This window comes from Lolium rigidum, chromosome 4 (genome assembly GCF_022539505.1).
Source record: "Lolium rigidum isolate FL_2022 chromosome 4, APGP_CSIRO_Lrig_0.1, whole genome shotgun sequence".
Taxonomy (NCBI): Eukaryota; Viridiplantae; Streptophyta; class Magnoliopsida; order Poales; family Poaceae; genus Lolium; species Lolium rigidum.
The window spans coordinates 192,042,728-192,065,210 of record NC_061511.1 but is presented as its reverse complement, the minus strand read 5'-3'; the positions used below and the strand labels follow the sequence as shown (position 1 = coordinate 192,065,210).

At 46.1% G+C, this 22,483-nt stretch overlaps 1 protein-coding gene across 1 annotated transcript; it reads right to left on the bottom strand.

The window, feature by feature from the left end:
• Window positions 1-16,627: 16,627 nt before the first annotated feature.
• Window positions 16,628-21,520, bottom strand: LOC124647963 (disease resistance protein RGA5-like). Its single transcript, XM_047187801.1, has 4 exons — window positions 20,682-21,520; window positions 17,358-19,029; window positions 16,997-17,310; window positions 16,628-16,892 (listed from the first exon to the last, which is right to left on the bottom strand). The coding sequence occupies exons 1-4, from the start codon at window positions 21,518-21,520 to the stop codon at window positions 16,628-16,630; spliced, it is 3,090 nt and encodes a 1,029-aa protein (XP_047043757.1).
• Between the last annotated feature and the right edge of the window lie 963 nt (window positions 21,521-22,483).

The window sequence follows — 22,483 nt, the reverse complement described above, 5'->3', positions numbered from 1 at the left end:
ATAAAATTGATTATGCCTATGTGGAGAGTAATAATTTTATGCATGAGACTCATGATAAGAATGCTTTATGTGATAGTTATATTGTTGAGTTTGCTCATGTTGCTACTGAAAGTTATTATGAGAGAGGAAAATATGGTGGTAGAAATTTTCATGTTACTAAAACACCTCTCTATATGCTGAAATTTTTGAAGCTACACTTGTTTTATCTTCCTATGCTTGTCACTTTGTTCTTCATGAATTCATTTGTGTACAAGATTCCTATGCATAGGAAGCATGTTAGACTTAAATGTGTTTTGAATTTGCCTCTTGATGCTCTCTTTTGCCTCAAATACTATTTCTTGCGAGTGCATCATTAAAACTGCTGAGCCCATCTTAATGGCTATGAAGAAAGAACTTCTTGGGAGATAACCCATGTGTTATTTTGCTACAGTACTTTGTTTTATATTTGAGTCTTGGAAGTTGTTTACTACTGTAGCAACCTCTCCTTATCTTAGTTTAGTGTTTTGTTGTGCCAAGTAAAGTCTTTGATAGCAAAGTAAGTACTAGATTTGGATTACTGCGCAGTTCCAGATTTCTTTGCTGTCACGAATCTGGGTCTATATCCCTGTAGGTAGCTCAGAAAATTAAGCCAATTTACGTGCATGATCCTCAGATATGTACGCAACTTTAATTCAATTTGGGCATTTTCATTTGAGCAAGTCTGGTGCCCTTTTAAAATTCGTCTTTACGGACTGTTCTGTTTTGACAGATTCTGCCTTTTATTTCGCATTGCTTCTTTTGCTATGTGGGATGGATTTCTTTGTTCCATTGACTTTCAGTAGCTTTGGGCAATGTCCAGAAGTGTTAAGAATAATTGTGTCACCTCTGAACATGTGAATTTTTGATTATGCACTAACCCTCTAATGAGTTTGTTTCGAGTTTGGTGTGGAGGAAGTTTTCAAGGGTCAAGAGAGGAGGATTATATACTATGATCAAGGAGAGTGAAAGCTCTAAGCTTGGGGATGCCCCGGTGGTTCACCCCTGCATATTCTAAGAAGACTCAAGCGTCTAAGCTTGGGGATGCCCAAGGCATCCCCTTCTTCATCGACAACATTATCAGGTTCCTCCCCTGAAACTAGATTTTTATTCCGTCACATCTTATGCACTTTGCTTGGAGCGTCGGTTTGTTTTTGTTTTTGTTTTTTTTGAATAAAATGGATCCTAGCATTCACTTTATGGGAGAGAGACACGCTCCGCTGTAGCATATGGACAAATATGTCCTTAGGCTCTACTCATAGTATTCATGGCGAAGTTTCTTCTTCGTTAAATTGTTATATGGTTGGAATTGGAAAATACTACATGTAGTAATTCTAAAATGTCTTGAATAATTTGATACTTGGCAATTGTTGTGCTCATGTTTAAGCTCTTGCATCATATACTTTGCACCCATTAATGAAGAAACACTTAGAGCTTGCTAATTTGGTTTGCATATTTGGTTTCTCTAGAGTCTAGATAATATCTAGTATTGAGTTTTGAACAACAAGGAAGACGGTGTGGAGTCTTATAATGTTTACAATATGTCTTTTATGTGAGTTTTGCTGCACCGTTCATCCTTGTGTTTGTTTCAAATAGCCTTTCTAGCCTAAACCTTGTATCGAGAGGGAATACTTCTCATGCATCCAAATACTTGAGCCAACCACTATGCCATTTGTGTCCACCATACCTACCTACTACATGGTATTTCTCCGCCATTCCAAAGTAAATTGCTTGAGTGCTACCTTTAAAATTCCATCATTCACCTTTGCAATATATAGCTCATGGGACAAATAGCTTAAAAACTATTGTGGTATTGAATATGTACTTATGCACTTTATCTCTTATTAAGTTGCTTGTTGTGCGATAACCATGCTTACGGGGACGCCATCAACTATTCTTTGTTGAATATCATGTGAGTTGCTATGCATGTCCGTCTTGTCCGAAGTAAGAGAGATCTACCACCTTAATGGTTGGAGCATGCATATTGTTAGAGAAGAACATTGGGCCGCTAACTAAAGCCATGAATCATGGTGGAAGTTTCAGTTTTGGACATATATCCTCAATCTCATATGAGAATAATAATTGTTGTCACATGCTTATGCATTAAAGAGGAGTCCATTATCTGTTGTCCATGTTGTCCCGGTATGGATGTCTAAGTTGAGAATAATCAAAAGCGAGAAATCAAAAATGCGAGCTTTCTCCTTAGACCTTTGTACAGGCGGCATGGAGGTATCCCATTGTGACACTTGGTTAAAACATGTGCATTGCAAAGATCCGGTAGTCCAAGCTAATTAGGACAAGGTGCGGGCATTATTAGTATACTATGCATGAGGCTTGCAACTTGTAGGATATAATTTACATAACTCATATGCTTTATTACTACCGTTGACAAAATTGTTTCATGTTTTCAAAATAAAAGCTCTAGCACAAATATAGCAATCGATGCTTTCCTCTTTGAAGGACCATTCTTTTTACTTTTATGTTGAGTCAGTTCACCTATCTCTCTCCACCTCAAGAAGCAAACACTTGTGTGAACTGTGCATTGATTCCTACATACTTGCATATTGTACTTGTTATATTACTCTATGTTGACAATTATCCATGAGATATACATGTTACAAGTTGAAAGCAACCGCTGAAACTTAATCTTCCTTTGTGTTGCTTCAATGCCTTTACTTTGATTTATTGCTTTATGAGTTAACTCTTATGCAAGACTTATTGATGCTTGTCTTGAAGTACTATTCATGAAAATTCTTTGCTTTATGATTCACTTGTTTACTCATGTCATTACCATTGTTTTGATCGCTGCATTCATTACATATGTTTAGAAATAGTATGATCAAGGTTATGATGGCATGTCACTTCAGAAATTATCTTTGTTATCGTTTTACCTGCTCGGGACGAGCGAGAACTAAGCTTGGGGATGCTGATACGTCTCCGACGTATCGATAATTTCTTATGTTCCATGCCATATTATTGATGATTCCTACATGTTATATGCACACTTTATGTCATATTCGTGCATTTTATGGAACTAACCTATTAACAAGATGCCGAAGTGCCGATTCTTTGTTTTCTGCTGTTTTTGGTTTCAGAAATCCTAGTAACGAAATATTCTCGGAATTGGACGAAATCAAGTCCCAGGGTCCTATTTTGCCACGAACCTTCCAGAAGACCGAAGAGCATACGAAGTGGGGCCACGAGGGGCCACCACCACAAGGCGGCGCGGCCAAGGAGGGGCCCGCGCCGCCCTGTGGCGTGGGGCCCTCGTCAGCCCCCCGACTCTGCCCTTCCGCCTACCTAAATCCTCCGTCGCGAAACCCCTGATGCGAAAAACCACGATACGGAAAACCTTCCAGAGATGCCGCCGCCGCCGATCCCATCTCGGGGGATTCTGGAGATCTCCTCCGGCACCCTGCCGGAGAGGGGATTCAGCTCCCGGAGGACTCTACACCGCCATGGTCGCCACCGGAGTGATGAGTGAGTAGTTCACCCCTGGACTATGGGTCCATAGCAGTAGCTAGATGGTTGTCTTCTCCTCATTGTGCTTCATTGTTGGATCTTGTGAGCTGCCTAACATGATCAAGATCATCTATCTGTAATGCTCTATGTTGTGTTTGTCGGGATCCGATGGATAGAGAATACCATGTTATGTTAATTATCAAGTTATTACATATGTGTTGTTTATGATCTTGCATGCTCTCCGTTATTAGTAGAGGCTCTGGCCAAGTTTTTGCTCTTAACTCCAAGAGGGAGTATTTATGCTCGATAGTGGGTTCATGCCTGCATTGACACCGGGACGATGTGATGAAAGTTCTAAGGTTGTGTTGTGCTGTTGCCACTAGGGATAAAACATTGATGCTATATCCGAGGATGTAGTTATTGATTACATTTACACACCATACTTAATGTAATTGTCTGTTGCTTTGCAACTTAATACTGGAGGGGGTTCGGACGATAACCTGAAAGTGGACTTTTTAGGCATAGATGCAGTTGGATGGCGGTCTATGTACTTTGTCGTAATGCCCAATTAAATCTCACTATATTTATCATGACATGTATGTGCATTGTTATGCCCTCTCTATTTGTCAATTGCCCGACTGTAATTTGTTCACCCAACATGCTTTTATCTTATGGGAGAGACACCTCTAGTGAACTGTGGACCCCGGTCCATTCTTTAATACTGAAATACAAATCTGCTGCAATACTTGTTTTTCTGTTTTCTCTGCAAACAATCATCTTCCACACAATACGGTTAATCCTTTGTTACATCAAGCCGGTGAGATTGACAACCTCACTGTTTCGTTGGGGCAAAGTACTTTGGTTGTGTTGTGCAGGTTCCACGTTGGCGCCGGAATCCCTGGTGTTGCGCCGCCCTACATCCCGCCGCCATCAACCTTCAACGTGCTTCTTGACTCCTACTGGTTCGATTAAACCTTGGTTTCTAACTGAGGAAAACTTGCTGCTGTACGCATCACACCTTCCACTTGGGGTTCCCAACGGGCGTGTGCTTTACGCGTCATCAGCATGTCACTGACAGGCGCGGTTTTCGAGTTATTCTCGACTTCATCGAGGAAGGTTTAATGGCAAAGCAACCGGCAAACGATGCCGGAAAGCTCTGTTGAGATCGGATAGTTAGGGTGATTCTGGCAAAGACGCCGAAAGTATATAAATTGAAACAGGAAGGACTAATCTGGTACGTCAAAAGTGGGAACCTGGCATGGCCCGTCGGATATAATCCACCGGACTATATCAGCTTCGGGGACTAATGTCGGGGGATGGCCCCCGGTAGGCCATGAGCCTAGCAAACTTGCCATGTTTAAGCATTTGTGTACCGGATTAAAGATTAATCCGGGTGCCCAAGCTAAGAGAATTGTGCTAAGTTAGTACAAGCCGGTATCCCAGGAGGGGTATGCCGGAATACGGATAACATAAGAGTTGCCGGAGCTTTAATGTAAAGATACCGGAGAACCAGCATAGGCTCAACTGTAGCATGTCGGCATTCTGGTCAAAGATTCCACCAAGGACAGAAGAACAAGGATTAGAGAATCACTTCAGCTTTAATCGAAGCCCTATCGCCAAAGCGGAAGGTGACATAAAAGATACCGGAGGAGGTCATCAATCCTTGATTAAAGACAGAACTGGTGTCAGCAAGGCCAAAGAAGCTTTATAAAGTAGCTTAGCTCACCAAAGATTCCATTAGGGTTTCTTCCCTTGTAAGCCACCCCTCCCCCTATATAAGGAGAGGTGGCACACCCCTGCGGGGGAGATCAAAAGAGTAGCGGATATAGCAGATCTTGTACCGTACAATCTTCAACCTCTGGCCACAGGCCAAGTTCATCAATACATACTGGTACCACATTCCATTCCCCTTGTTAACAAAACCCTCCCCTGAATCCTCTAGCGCACATCCGACCCCAACTTAAGTCATCCCATGGCATCTGTTGTTCCACCGCGACGACAGCGGCCCCTAAATATTCTCCTCTGCGGCCGCTGGGCAAAAAGTTTTACTCCTTCGACTTCACCTCCGCTCCTCCCCCCAACATCGCATTGCCGCCGCCGGCTGCTCGTTCAATAGTCCGGTGATCACACCGGCCACCGCCGAATCCTCGTAGGCTCCCCCGGCCATCCTATCTTCTCCGCATAGCCGCTGGCAACCTATATCGTCGGAAACGGGCAGCGCAACCTCGAGCAAATCCGTCGCCGACGCTGACGAATTCGAGTGATGGCGGCCGAGATTCGTCGAGGTACAACTAGATTCACATGGCCACACACCTCCGGCATGTCTTCTTCCTCCATGTGCCGCCGCCATTCGCCATATTTGGGGCTGAAGGACCCCCTGGAGCTCGTGCGGGCACCGGCACCGGCTACGGCACCGGCTACGGCTCCAGCTCCGACATCAGCTCTGGCGCTGGCAGCGACCCCTGCACTAGCACCAGCGCCAACGCCGACACCAGCACCCGATCCGCTAAGGTGTGTTTTATCCACTTTTTATTTAGTGAAATTTGGTGAATTTTGCCGTATGAAGATGATGATTGTTCGTTTAAATTCGTAGCAAGAGGAAGAGAGAAGCAAAATAGAGTGAGGATGAGGACAATGATTTGTACTTTGCATGGCATCATCAAACACTTGTTGGGGATAAGCAACCATTCAAGCAAATTTGGGAAGAGATCTATGACAACTTCAATCAAAGAACTAGTGGAGATGTTCCGTCCATGTCATCCATGATGAATAGGCGCCATATTCTAGTAATGTGTTGTAATAGGAGGAAGTTTGCTTTAGATGATGACTAGTGGAGATGTTCGGTGGTTAACAAGTGTCTGATTGTGCCATCAACTTGTATGACTATCAATTTGTCGGTTTTAGATGATGCTATCAATTTATATGATTATATATGCATTATGGATCTACTTATATGCATTATAAATCCACTTGTTATTATGTTGAAAAAAATTAGTCCTCTAAGTTTTTTGGGTTTGGTTCTACGACGCAAAATTTAGAGGGATAAATATAGAAAGTTAAGTTATAGGGAGTATTTTTGTCCTCTAAGTTTTTGTACTTCGGCTAGAGATTCTCTTAGTACCTGTTATATTGTGATCCAAATTCATATACTAAAGGGAGGCTAACTTCTGACGAGTGGTAGCACTTTGTCTGGTATTGCTGCTACTGTTATTCCTGATGAACCTGATAAAACTAATCTGTGGCATATGCGTCTTGGACATATGAGTGAACATGGCATGACAGAATTGTACAGGAGAGACTTGCTAGATGGCTGCAATTTGAGTAAGTTTGAGTTCTGTGAGCACTGCATTTTTGGTAAGCATAAAAGAGTTAAATTCAATGCTTCTGTTCATATCGTTAAAGGGATTCTAGATTATGTGCATGCTGATGTTTGGGGACCTTCCCGCAAAACTTTTCTTGGTGGTGCAAATTACATACTTATTATCATAGATGATTACTCCAGAAAAGTATGATCTTTCTTTCTGAAACATAAATCTGATGTGTTTGATGCTTTTAGAAAGTGGAAAGTTATGGTAGAGAAGCAAACAGAAAAGAAAGTTAAAATAATGACATGGAGTTTTGTTCTACTGCTTTCAATGATTATTGCAGCGGCGAAGGCATTATCAGACACCACACCATCCTATATACTCCTCAGCAGAATGGTGTGGCGGAGAGGATGAACAGAACCACATCTCCAAGGCTCGATGTATGTTGTCCAATGCTGGTATGCATAGACGTTTTTTGGCTGAAGCAGCCTCCACCGTTTGGTACTTGATAAACAGGTCACCTTGCATTCCGCTTGATAAGAAAACTCCTATTGATGTATGGTCTGGTTCACCTGTTGATTATTCACAGTTGAGAATTTTCGGTTGCACTGTTTATGTTCATGTTGATAATGAAAAGTTAGGACCTAGGATTGTTAAGTGTGTATTTTTTGGTTATGGTTCAGCGGTTAAAGCATATAAATTATGGAATCCGGCACCGGCACCAGCACCGGCACTGGCAGCTAATGAGGTACGGCGCGGCGTGGTGTCGAGGACCCGGCGGAAACCGCGAAGGTGGCTGGGGCCCGTGGCCTCGCGTCGGGCTCCCGGACGCTGAGCCACGAGCAGGGCAACAAGCTCCTGGCGAGCCGCTTCCATGGCGACCGCCTGCGCATGTACATCTGCGACTGGCCCGGGTGCGTGCACGCGGAGGAGCGGCGCAAGTACATGGTCTTCCGCGGCGTGTTCCAGGACTTCGCGCGCTGCGGGACACGCGCCGCCCCACCGTCGCCGTCGACTGCGCATTCTGCGGATGCACCCAGGCGTGGGACCTCTACTCCGCATTCTGCCTCAGGAGCTTCTACGGCTACCACGACGACGGCGAGCCCGTCGTGCGCGCATACGTCTGCGAGAACGGACACGTCGCCGGCGCATGGACCGAGCGCCCGCTCTACTCCTGACTCTCTCCTCCACTGGCATGCCACGCTCTGCAATCGTGGATCTCCGCGAGCTCTGAGATCGTGCGTGAGTAATGTATCTTTTTTCTCTTGTTGATGATGATGATGCAGAGCTGGCGATTCAGATTTCGCGTCCTCTGGTGTAACTCTGATGTTTAGCATAACGAAGTGGATGTTTACATTAACACTGTGGTATGATAAATCTGATGCTTTCTCCGTTTAGTTCAGATAAAGCTCATGTGCTGCAATTACAAATTTTATTAACCTATTCCTTCACTGGAGTATACATTTTTTAAAGTAGTACAAAACTTATGTAGCAAGCATATATTTTACATCAAATACTATAAACTTACAGAGTAGATTGGTTTAGGCTGCGGTGCCGAACAAGGTCACCGATGATCTCATTATATAGGGGGCAGCCAGAGGCTTGCCGTGGAGTACAAGAGATGTACATATAAGTACAAGTTGTTACAGATAAATCATACGGTTACTAACAAACCAATCTATACTAACAACCTGGCTATATACGTACTTATCTTAACAGTCCCCCTCAATCTGGACGTGGCATAGCCATACCAAGATTGTGTCTGAACCTGACAAACAACTGTGTTGCAAGGGGTTTAGTGAGAACATCAGCTATCTGATCACTGGTAGAGATGAACCGAATGTCTAGCGCCTTTTGTGCCACACGCTCGCGAACAAAGTGGTAATCTACCTTAATATGCTTTGTTCGAGCATGAAATACTGGGTTTGCTGACAGATAAGTAGCTCCCAAGTTATCACACCACAGACACGGCGCTCTCCTAAGAAAAACACCCAGTTCTTGCAGCAGCCCTTGTATCCACATGATTTCAGCAGATTTCAGCAGTGGCGTTAGCAACGGATTTGTACTCCGCTTCTGTACTCGAGCGTGAGACCGTAGGCTGTTTTCTGGAATTCCAAGCCACCAAATTCCCTCCGAGAAATACAGCATGCCCGCCAGTAGAACATCGATCGTCTGGGCATCCAGCCCAGTCGGCATCTGCGAAGCCACTAAGGAGAAGCGACGAGGATCGCTGAATGAAGAGACCAAGCGAGGACGTGTGCTTCAGATATCGCAAAATCCTCTTTACTGCAGCCCAGTGTATATCGGTTGGAGACTGAAGGAATTGACACACCTTATTAACATTGTATGCAATGTCTGGCCGAGTGAGTGTGAGATATTGCAGTGCTCCCACAACACTGCGATACTGAGTAACATCCGCAGCTAGTAATGGTTCACCCTCATGGCGAGACAGTTTGTCTGAAGATGACATAGGGGTACAGACGGGCTTGGCCTGGTGCATGTTTGTGCGCTTCAACAGATCGGTGACATACTTCTGCTGATAAAGAAGAATTCCATCTTCCATACTCCTGACTTCAATACCAAGAAAATAGCCAAGCTGGCCAAGATCTTTGACAGGGAAGTCGCACTGAAGTTGCTTGAGTAGATGATCAGCAGCACTTGCAGTTGATCTGACTACAATAATGTCGTCCACATATACTAGCATGTATATAGTGACTGAATGATCCTTGTAGACAAAGAGAGAAACATCAGTCTTAGAGGCAGTGAAACCAAGTGTGTGTAGCTTACTGCTCAACCGTGCAAACCAGGCCCTTGGTGCTTGCTTCAGTCCATAGAGCGACTTCTCCGGCTTGCATATATGCTGCGGATACCGAGAATCAACATAACCGGGTGGCTGCAACATGTAGACCTCCTCATCGAGAAAACCATGGAGAAAAGCATTGTCGACGTCGAGTTGCCGCATATGCCACCCCTGCGTCACGGCGAGAGAGAGGATGACACGAATGGTTGTGGGCTTGATGACAGGACTGTATGTGTCGTCGTAGTCGATGTCGTGGCGCTGCTTGAAACCCTTGGCGACGAGACGAGCTTTATAGTGATCCACCGTACCATCTGGCCGGTGTTTGATCTTGAACACCCAGCGACTGTCAATCACATTGAGGCCAGGGCGAAAAGGAACTAGGCGCCAGGTCTTGTTCTGTTGGAGAGCAGAGAACTCAGAATCCATGGCGGCTTTCCAGCGAGGATGATGCAGAGCAGTAGCAACAGATACAGGTGCTGAAGCCACAGCCGAGACAGTATCGCCAGAAGGTGCAGGCACGGCGCGCACGGCCGCATAGGTGACAGTACCATCGGTACGTTGTAGGGCTTTCCAGGTGTGGTCACGTTTCCGAGTGACCATGTGATGACGAGGAGCAGGTTCAGCCGTGGCAGAGGACGGCGTGGCCACTGGCGAGGAAGTGGCGGAGGACGGCAACGACGAAGCCGTGGTGGACGAGCTGGCGTCCGAGTGCTGAACCGAGGAGACGCCGGGGCTTGCATGAGCCGGGGAGGAGGGCGCACGACCCAGCTCGGAAGACTGGCCCGAGGCTGCATGGCCCGTTGCATGATCGCCCGCGTGATCGACGTCAGGGGCAACATCCGCACGTCCGGGCGTGGTCGGCAGAGAACCTGCAGCAACAGAAACAACACGAGATTGCATAGGCCCTTGAGGGTCATTAGAACCATTAGTACAAATGCCAGAATCAGTCGTTAGGTGAGTTTCGGTGTAGATGGGTGGGTGGAGGGTAGCATCATATTTGCGAGAGAACGGAAAAAGTGTTTCATCAAAGACGACGTCTCATGAGATATAAACTCGGCCTGTAGAGGTGTCAAGGCACTTGTATCCCTTGTGATGGTCACTGTAACCGATGAACACACATTCCTTGGAGCGAAACATGAGTTTCTTGGAATTGTAGGGGCGAAGGTGAGGGAAACACGCACAACCAAAGGCCTTAAGCATGCCGTAGTGTGGTTTGGCTTTGTCTCCAAGAAGACGCTCAAGGGGTGTGGCATTTTCAATGACTCTAGTAGGGAGGCGATTGATCAAGAAGGTTGAAGTGGTGAAGGCCTCATCCCAAAAGGTGACATACATGGAAGCTTGAGCAAGGAGGGAGAGGCCTGTTTTGACAATGTGTCGGTGTTTCCGTTCAATGGAGCCGTTTTGTTGGTGGGTGTGAGGGCAAGAAACGTGGTGAGCAATGCCGGTGTTATCAAAATATTTGTGAAGGCGACGATATTCGCCTCCCCAATCAGATTGGATGCATTTGATTTTCTTGTCAAGAAGTAATTCAACACGTTTTTGAAATTTGTAAAAGACAGGTTCAACATCGGATTTTGCATGAAGGAGATAGATCCATGTAAACTTGCTAAAATCATCCACAAAACTCACATAATACTTAAAACCACCAACAGAGGTGATGGCAGGGCCCCAAACATCGGTATAAATGAGTTCAAGAGGTTGTGTGGAGACATGAGTAGACAAACAAAATGGGAGCTGATGGCTCTTAGCTTGACGTTACAAAACGGAAGTTCATTTAAACTCAAGATTGAATTGACCACTTGAGGGGATGGATGACCTAGGCGTCGATGCCATTGCTCTTTGCTTGCTCTAGTGGTGAGCATGGCACACTTAGGGACGCTTATTGACGATGACTCGATGGGGTAGAGACCTCCTTCACACCTCCCTTGTAGGAGCCTTGCCCTCGACACCTGATCCTTGACAACAAAGTGATGTGGATGAATTTCAATTAAAACGTCATTGTCATTGGTGAGTTTATGAGCGGAAAGCAAGTTTTTAGTAATGTGTGGAACATGGAGAACATTGCGTAGGTGGAGAGGCTTGGCATTTGTATTAATAGAACTATGACCAACATGGGAAATATGCAAACCTGTGCCATTGCCGACGTGCACTTGCTCATTGCCGTGGTAGCGCTCGCGGATGTGGAGGCGATCGAGGTCGTTGGTGATGTGATCAGTGGCCCCGGTATCCATGTACCAGGTTGGGTCGGCGTTGTAGGAGGTTGTCGCAGCATTGGCAGAGTGCTCCTCCCCAATGAAGGCGTGGTCGAAGCGGCGGCGGCAGCGTATGGCGACGTGCCCTATCTTGCTGCAGATTTGGCAGACAAGGCGCTGGTCGTTGTTGGAGTTGGTGCTGCTGCTTCCAGAGCCGCGGCCTTGCTCCTGGCCACGGCCACCTCCATTGCCGCGGCCTTGCCCACGACCGCGGTAGCCGCCACCATTGCCACGACCACCCGAGTTGTTGTTGTGGCCGCCTTGGCCACCAGAGTAGTTGCTATTGCCACCATTGCCGCCATGCCCGCCATTGCCGTGGCCACCACCGCCACGGCACGTGAAGTTGGCAGACGCGCCGCCACCAAGCCCGTAGTCGGAGTCGTGCAGATCATGCATGTGCTCATAAGCAAGAAGGTGAGCATATACCTCGTCCAGCGTCAGGTCGTCTGCCTTGATGGTGAGGGTGGTGACGAGCGAGTCGTAGTCGGGGCCCAGTCCCGCCAGGATGTACGCGATGACTTCATCTTCGCGCAGTGGCTGGCCGATAGCAGCAAGGGTGTCGGCCAGCGTCTTCATGTGGCGGAAGTAGTCCGCAGCAGGGGTCCCCTTCTTCTTGGCGACGGCGGGCTGGGCGCGCGTTTGGATCGCGCGCGCACGCGTCATTGACGCGAACATCCGCTCCAGGATGCTCCAGGCCTGGCGAGCGGTAGGCGCAGACATGATGTGCGCCAGGATGTCTTCAATTACCGTGGCGAGGATGCAGCCAAGCACGGTCTGGTCCCGGACATACCAGGTGGCGTAGTCGGGATTGACGACCTCCTCATTCCGGCGGTCATCGCCATCACCGGTAGTCTTGGTGATGGTCTCAACAGGGACAATGGTCGACCCGTCGATGTGGCCAAGGAGGGAGTGGCTCCGGAGGTGGGTGAGAAGCTGGGCTTTCCAGAGCATGAAGTTTTCGTGGCCAAGGCGCACGGTGACAGAGGAGGTGATTGGCATGGGGGCGAGTTGAGAGGAGGAGGAAGAGCCGGCGTGGGGAACGAGAGACATGGGTCAATGAGGCTCTGATACCATATAAACTTACAGAGTAGATTGGTTTAGGCTGCGGTGCCGAACAAGGTCACCGATTATCTCATTATATAGGGGGCAGCCAGAGGCTTGCCGTGGAGTACAAGAGATGTACAGATAAGTACAAGTTGTTACAGATAAATCATACGGTTACTAACAAACCAATCTATACTAACAACCTGGCTATATACGTACTTATCTTAACAAATACATCACTCATTTTTGCTCTCAAAACTCAGATGTTGTAAAATACATCGCCTTTTCTCTCAAAGTGCTCCAACAGAGGATGTATTTTACATCACCACCTTGGTGATGTATGGTTTAGATTTCCAAACATATGGATGAACTTTGATGAATATTATGAAACAAATGTCACATATGCTGATCAAGCACACATATCATCAAGTTCATCACAAAGACACAAACATATCATCAAGTTCAAGCATTGCATAATTCAACAAGCATAGCATGGTTCACCGTACACACAGACATATGCGAAGTTTGACAAATAAACATAGACAAGCAACATTGTTCCACAGACACACAAGGACCATATCAAAGCCACCCATCATGGCTCAATGACGGTTGCCCCTCCATTGCCTCCGATGCCTTCGTGATTCCGATGCCTCCAATGGTACCATCTTCTTGTGGTGTCTCTTCTCCATTGGCATCATCACCAACATAGGTGGTGTTGGCAGACATTCCACCACCCATGGAAGCACCACTCATGCCGTCGGCCATGGAAGGGATGCCACCACACCTGGAAGCACATGTGTCTCCGCTCATGAAAGCTCCCATGCCTCCACCCATTGAACCTCCAAAGACTCTACTCATGTAGGTTCCCATGGCGGGCATGCCTCCACCAAAGACGGGCTTGGCGCCACCCATGTATGCTCCCATGCTGGGCATGCCTCTCCCCATGTAGCATCCAATGCCGAGCATGCCTCCACCAAAGCCGCCGGTCATGGAAACTCATCCAATGCCGCCGGCCATGGAAGCTCCTCCAATGCCACTAGCCATGCCACCCATGTGTCCCATCATTTGCTTTGTTGGCAACAACTAATCGCGACATAGCTATATGCATTGCTTTTGCTTCTCGCTCATGCCACTAGTGTCCATGAACATTAGCTTTTCCTTCCTCTCCTCTCTCGACGAACCTCTTCCATATCAATATTTTATCCTCAACTTGTGCCTTGAGCTCCTCGGTCGATGCCTTCCTCTCCTCGGACACACGCAACCCTTATGTCTCTTGCCTCTTCATCATCTTTGTTTCTACGTCCATCTCTTTTCTCACATTCATGATGTTTCGTCATCGATAATACAATATTGAAAACAAGGTAATACATCTCTATGTCATTGTATTGCATTTGATTTTGCACAATTGCAAAAAAAATTGAAAATATGTACCTCTTAGTCATTTCATTGACCAACTTGCAACCGGCCGGCGACGCGTGCGAGAACACTGGCTCCTCCACGCTAGGGCGGCGGTGGGGGTGGCGCAGGGACAACAAACTGGACGGTGGCATCTGAGCGGTTATTTCCACGCCTGCCGACCATCTTCTTCTTGGTTCTTGGAGGAGCGGGCACGGTTGGCATCGACACGAACGATGTCGGCGCTGCCCTCTTCGAACCAGCCGCCTTGCCCTTCGTCGTGGGCTTCGGCCCCTTCGGTTTCGACAGAGCAACACCGAATGCGGTTTGCGCAATGCTTGGGCGCGACGAAGACCTGTCGGCGTACGGAGGCGCTAGGGCTTGAGCCTGCTGCGGCGGCACTCAATTTCCCCGGGAACTGGCGCCAGGGCTCGCGCGGGTGGGGTTCTAGGGAACGACAAAGTGACTGTTGGAGCTCGAGCATGGCCGTTGGTATACGATATTTGCATCGCGTGGTGCAAAATTTGCATCAAGATGTAAATAAATTTGCATCGTTTTTTACATCTACATCATCTGTTGGAGCTGTTTTTTGGAGGCTAAGGTGCTGTATATGATAGTTGTTTTACATCTACATCATCTGGTGGAGACGCTCTAATAGCGGATTCTTTTTCTTCTTCCGATTGGATTAAATTCACTTCTTTGATCTATGATCATCCTTCTGGCATACGTCCTTCTCTATTCGTCCATTTCTGATTATTCTAAGTTGCAACTTGCAAGTTAGGGCTACCATCAGCCAGTATATACCAATGATTGTCACAGATCTCCCCGTGATATGATAATCAAAATTACCAGAAAAAGAAGTTCTAGTGTGCGTACGGTTGATAGCTCTCCACCCCCTTTGGGCAATTGGCACTGATCCTCTGGGATTGCATGGGACTCCCCACCAGAAGCAATAACAAAATCCCCTTGTCTGTGCTTCCATGCAAACTCTATGCTTAGCTGATCCCCCATTACCATGACGTGGTGCCGCGGCGTACACACTCCTCGTATTGTTTATCCGTGGCCTTGGTGAGTTGGTGTGGTAGGCAATCGGTCATCGTCCAAGGGGCAGATGCTAGCTGATCTTTTGATTCGTACGGATGATGGTGCTGGAGAATAGGAGATACCTTTCTTTCTCTGTGTGTGTCCCTTCTTCATTTTCCACGGATTTGCTGCAAAAATTTCAGATATTCGATGATTTGCTTCAGGGCGTTTGCTCAATTACAACCCCTTTCTCCTAAAACCAGCCAAACTTACACAAAAACGAACTGAGATGGCTCGATACCCCTTTGTAATTAAAGGTATGAAGATCTTTTAAAAAACTAAGTTTGGGTGTAATTGGTATCTTCTTGATATTAATATATACTCCTTATCGAAAAACTTGAGCAAAGCCTTTCAGGTTTTTAGTTCATTAGAAGCGGCCCGGGGTGAATTGTGGTTCATGATAAAATGCTTTTCATGCAGAAAATTGTGTGTTCTAAATGCCCATGCCTTCATGGGGTTATGCTAATATGCTCACATGCTCGAGAACTCATCATTCACTCCCGCGTGTGAGGTACTCTCAATAGTCAACCATAAAAGTCATAAAATATTATAAGAAGAAATAAATAAAGACAGATAAAATATCCATCCGTTATGTTAGTAAATTCTATTCAAAACATAACACTAGGAACCAAATAATAACAAATATTGCTATGGATAGTAGCTAGTTCAAATTGGGTTGTAAATGGGGATAATGTTTAAAAAAATCATGTTTGTTTCTCAAGCTACATATTGAGTTTGATTATGAAATTTTACAACAAACTCCCTCCATTCCATAATTTTTGGCGTGGTTGTAGTTCAGATTCGAACTAAAACCACAACAAGAATTATGAAACAGGGGGAGTAATAGTATTACAAGTTGTTGATGAAATTACTTCACAAGAATTATGAATCCACCTTGTGTGTATCCTCAAAATGGTTAATAAAGGCTAAATATACCTGGAGTTCTCCGAGCTAGCTACCTGCCGCAGAACGTGAGGACACAGATCGTTAACCAAAATTTATCCAAGTAATAGCCTAGCAGGACCAGGATCAGCTACATCATTGTCTAGTCTACTCAATCAAATAAAATGAAAGGAAATTCATAGATGAAGAAGATAAAGTATGTTTTCTTGTGTTTATTACAGATTGCTCACACGTACCAGGAAGGCTCATGATGAATCAGGATAAAAGATACATGAACCACAAAGAGATACGATGTCATCGCCTAATTCTGGATCATCTACATCACCGAGAGAGAACATAGTTCCTCCGAAACACGCTGCAGTCCTTCATCAGAAGTAACCACAGTTATCCCAGTAATCAGTATCCCGGTGCGGCATATCGCCCGTCGGGTAGTTCCTAGTTGAGTCACACTCCATCCCCTGCACGCTCCCCTTGGAGACAGAACTCTGCTCCTGAGCAGGCTGTGGATGTGGAGTGCAGGAGTGTTTTCCAATGTACACGACGTGGAACAGGAGCGGGTCGCTCTCAGTTGGCTGCACCCGCTTCGTCGCACGGCAGCCCTGTGTGTGTTTGTGCGCGCACCGGAAGCAACTTCTGCAAGATTTCATTTCAACATGAGCTCTGTTCATCCCACCTCGGTCACACGATGAGCCAAAAAAGAATGTGCGTGAGGTGAATTCAGGTACAAGTGTGCTGACCTGGGTTGCTTGGCACCGATGACATTCTTGGTGCCGTACTTCCTCCAACTGAAGCCGTCATCGTCGAAGCACCGAAGGAATTGCGAATTGCCACAAGGGTTGATTTTCGCTGCAGGACGACATGGGTGCATGTCCATGGCGTTCCTCAATGCGGACTGTGAAACACTTCTGCTGGATTCCACGGCATTATACCCTCCATTGCTTACAGAAAATTCAGTAAGGCCTGACAGGTGCTCGATGCCAACAGGCGCATTCCCGTACTGCTCATTGAATCTTACCTCGAGTTTATGGAGCTTGGGCAATTCGCAATTCTGGTTTATGCACCTGATGTAAGATCTGATATCCTGATGTAGGAGAATATAAAATGATTGAGAACAAGGAATCCACTGCCGCATATGGTGACCTTATCTTTAAGAGTTCCTTCGACGTGCAGTTTAAGGTGCAAAAGGGAGTGCAACTGTGCAAGGATCCCAAAATCATCCAACACCTCAACCACGAGTTCAAGGTCATAGAGGAAATGGAGCTCTCCAATCCACTTGGGAACCCTCGATAACATGCACCAAATATGGAGTCTCTGAAGAAGGCAGGGAGAAGCAGACATGAAACTTAATGCATCTCTGCATATGTTAGGGAGATAAGGATCCATACGCAGGTATCTGAGGTTGCAAAGCTTTTCAAGAGAATGCCTCAATACATCCATCCGTTGCCCCTTTTCCATGTCATCCAATTGCACCCCACCAAAAGATGATATTTGCAGATCCCTCAAGTTGGTCAGATCTCCAAGGTCTCTGATGGTGTCTACTGAGTTGAGGCCCAAACTGAACTCTCTGAGAGTACGTAGAGATTTCATATTACCAATCCCACTGGGCAAATGTGTCACTTGTGGAATGACCAGATGCAGTAACCGACACAGATTAACAACATCTGTTGGAATTTCAACCATGCTGGATGTTCTTAATTCCAATGTCTCCAATTGCTCCAATCCCTGGATTTTCCTTGGTAGTGCTATTTCACCACATGCTACGATTTTTAAATACTTCAGTTGGAACAAATGACTCATACCAGTAAGGTCGAGTATCTTGGGCCCATGGTTTCCACTTGGAAATTCAAGAGTTAGAACCCGGAGATGCTTGAAATCCAACAGAGAAGGTGCATATGTTGAGGTACCAAATCTCGCAAGCGCTCTTACTTGCAAGAGATGAGTGGTTCCCAGTACTGTGTCATCTATTACACCATCCAGGTAGAGGGAGAGTCGACGGACCTTATTAGGCAGCCCTGCCATGGCTTGTAAGTCATCTGTTACAGTGATAAAGTTTTCTTCTCTACACTTGTGTACAATAAGATCCAGCATCATATCATGTACTCGGCAAGATAACACCTCGTTGTTAGGATCTATATCAACTGGTTGAATAATACTCATGTTGACAAGCTCATTAAAATAACTATCTGCAACATCCTCCAGATCTCGCCCGTGCAACTTACTTACAAAATCTTGGGCCACCCATTGCCTGACCAAATCATTTTTCTCGATGGTGTAATCCTCTGGATAAATACCCAAATATAGCATGCATGTTCTCAAATAATGAGGAAGATTGATGTAGCTAAGGTTTAGTATCTGTCTCATTCCTTCCAAGGTGTGATTCACTTCAAAGTTGGAGCTCAAAGAATTCAGAACATGTTCCCACTGCCCCTTCAGCTTACTTTGTTTACTAGCCAAAATGCTAGATACAGTAATAATAGCGAGTGGCAAACCACCGCATCTTTTCAAAATTTTAGCTGAAACTTCTCGCAAATATGAAGGACAAGCATCCTCCGAACCAAAGACTCTGCTGAAAATTAACTTTCTCGAGTCTTTGTCAGTTAGTGGCTTCATCTTATATACATAGTCATAGTGATTGGAGCAGCACACTCTAGCAACTGTATCAATTCGCGTAGTGGTTATCACTCTGCTACCATTCATGGTCTCTGGAAGAGCGCACTTAATAATATTCCATGCAGTCTCATCCCATATGTCGTCAATTACAATAAAGTACCTGCAAGATAATTTTCTGTGAAGTATAGTAAGCATCAGGCAAAAAGTAAAATTCTCTATGCAAGTGAGGTGCAAAAGGCTAACCAAAAAACTCTCTATGAATTGAATTCTAAAACATACATGGCGCATATGCTCATTCGGCAAGTGAATTGTTAAGATGGGCCAAGAAAGGCCTAGATATTCATATATTTAAGGACGTAGCAGGAGGGCACCCTTAGATAGGCAAATAACGGGCAGTCTCCTGCATGTCATGTGTCATGTGCAGAGCAGCCGGCAGTCGACACCAACACCCCACATCCAGTTCCGCCCGATTACAAGCATGCCACAGAATCGCCAATACCATTACGCTACTCGTTACAAATATCCATAAATTTGGGCTATTCGCCACAAATACCCACAAGTTGAATAAATTTTGGCATGTAGCTTGTATATCACAAAGGTGTTTTTAGTTGGACTTGAAGTATGATGGTCGGACTGCTGAGACAAACACAGGAGAGCGTACAAGTGTCAATGATCATTGCAACCCTGACATGAGTCTCTAACGTAGGGCCTAGGGGCATAAGTTTCAGAACCAAGTAAAACAGCACTTGTTAGCAAGAAACACCATGATAGAAGCCTAAAATAATTTACTTGCAAAACAACATAGAGAACTCACAATGCTATCCTGTGTACTTGAAGTCATGATGCTGATCTCAGAAGATACTAATAATGCTGAATAGAGGAACTTCGAGACAAGAATCAAACATCAGAGTCCTCACTATTGAGTCATTTTTTCAACATGGTTATGGTTTCTCCTGTTAAGGGTGGATGCACACGCACAAACACCAAGATCGAGGATCATGGTTGCTCTAACTTAGGTGCACACGTGTGTGCATAAAGGTGGACACCACGATTAAAACCATGGAGGGTGACGTTGTATAACCACTGACCAACAATCCACACCGCCTCACCAATAGGTGGTTCCCCTAGTACCTATCGTGTTCCTCATCTCTATGGTGACAGGCTGACAGCAGATCTTTCAAGGGTTGAAGAAATCGCATGATTATAGAGCAGGTTTCAGGAAATTTCCGGTTCTGTTGCTCTAATAGAATGACCCACCAAGAGGATCTAAGAGCATCTCCAGTCGCGTCCCCCAAACGGCGTTTGGGGGACGGCGGACAAGAAATGGAGAAAATCGCGTCATAGAGTCTCTACCGGGGACGCCGGACACAAAATGAGAGCCCATATGCATGCATGCATGCAGCCCCTAGTCCCCACATGCCATTCTCTTTCCCCACACTTTCTCTCACCTACTTTTCCCACATGGGGTGGTCCCTTCTATTAAAATGCATGCATCCGGACGCTGTTTGAGGGACGCGGCTGGAAAGGGTCTCTTTTCTGTACAGATTTTTGATCTCTTTTTGTCCGGCGCGGTCCTAAACGTGCCCCAAATCATTTGTGCCGGACGTTTTTTGAGGGACGCGACTGGAGATGCTCTAAAGCCTTGCAAAAAGGGATGATGTAAGCTTCTCAATCAGAAGCATCAATCTCAAAGAAGAGCACCAAGCTCCTACGCCAACAGAATACTTACAAGCTAAAATAGCAGCTTCCACAGAAAATAGAGCAACACATGAGAAAATGCTTCTTGTTAAAGTCAATCACAAGCTCATATACCTCTTGCCTGTAAGGAAGTTTTGGAGTGTCCTGATAACTTCATCCTGGCCCCATGTTTCCATGTTGGTGTGCTCCGGTGTTACAAAGCCAACTTGAGAAAGTATATTTCTAAAAATCCTCCATATGTTTGGCTTCTGGGACACAGAAATAATAGCTCTGTGCTGGAACTTCCCCTCTAGCTTGCGATAAATAGCATTTGCAAGTGTAGTCTTGCCAAGACCTCCAAATCCTACGACAGAGAACACCTGCAGCTGCCGTGCAGAAGCACTATCTTCATCCATCATTAGCTCTATTAGTTCATCCCTTGGCCCATCGATACCCACAAGGCCGATTGTCTCAGCATAGAGTGACAACAGGCGAAGATCTACGGGTGTGTGGCTTTGCTTGGTGACAATGTCATCGACCTTATACCTCATGCGCCGCTCGCTCACTTCCATGACACGGCTCTTCAGGCCTTGGAACTCCTTGGAGATCCTGTGCTGAGTGTTGGCCTTCGTTAAGAAATTCAGGCTCTTTTCAATAAACCCGCTGAAGCCATGTGGCTTGCTGTTGGGCTCACGTTCGATGCAGAGCATGAACTCGTCAAGGCTATCCTCGATGTTATAGGACAGCTCACGCACCTGCTCCATCCAACACTTTCCTTGTTTGTCGGGCTCCTCCTCCGCGTCTGACATCCGCTCCAGGAACGCGTACATGCTCTCAAGCTCAGCTCTAAGGAACATGATCTCCCCCCTGACTCCTTTGAGCAGCTTGTACTTGCTCACGAGCAGATCAGAAAGCTTACAGAGCAGAGCCCCCAAGGCGCCACGCGACGCGCTCACCACCACCGCCGCCTCCATTGTCTTTCCTTTGCTGTGCTAGGCTTCGCTCAGCTGACACATAAACTCAAACACTTAGTGACCATGGCGCTGGAATGAACTTACAAACCCCAATCCCGAGCTGAAGTTGGCGCCGCGCGACCACGGTGACGAAGGCGCAGACGTGGCAGCCGCAAAGCCAGCAGTGGCTGCTCCGCCGTGGTGGACGGCGTCTCCTAGTCCTCCAGCGTGATCTGCCGGGGAAACGCTGCTGCAGCTCGGCCTGTAGCCCCCGGCCAGCAGCTCGGCGCGGGAGCAGGTGGTGATGGCGGTCGTGGTGGCCGGCGCGGCGAGGGTGCACGGACGGATGACCAGGCTCCAGTCCTCCTGCTCTTTGCAGCTCCGGCGTCCACGGGGGAAGACGCCGGCTGAATCAGTGAATCCGAAACGAATGACTGGGATTTGGGGATTTTCTGTGTAAAGACGACGCGCTTGAATTTTTTTTAAACCTACTACGCGCTCAAATCTATCTACTACTCCTATCTCCTCCAGTTGACAAAAATAAAAAGCAAAGTGAAACGATATGGTTCTTAATGGTATGAATTTATCTCCATTGTATCTACTACTACTCTCTCTCCTGCTCTAAATACTTGTTGCAGATTTTGACAAAATATGGGCTAAAATGTGTCTTGATTCATTAAACCCATGATAATATTTAGGACCGACGAAGGTATTTCGTCCATGGTCCTATGTAAAACTATAGCATTTTTACAGATGTTTATACACTGTTAAAGTCTACGGATCGGCCTTTCACCATCGTAGGCACGAAATGAGTCAGGCATGTAATTGTACTTATCATAATCTTTTCCTTGTTTTGTGACTCTTTGCATTTTTTGAGTGAAATTTGGAAACCCTTCGATTAATAGGGAAATTTTACAGAGGAACCACTAAGATAGCTAAGGAAAACTAGGTCTAGGGCTTAATTTATTTGATAATCATTCCTCC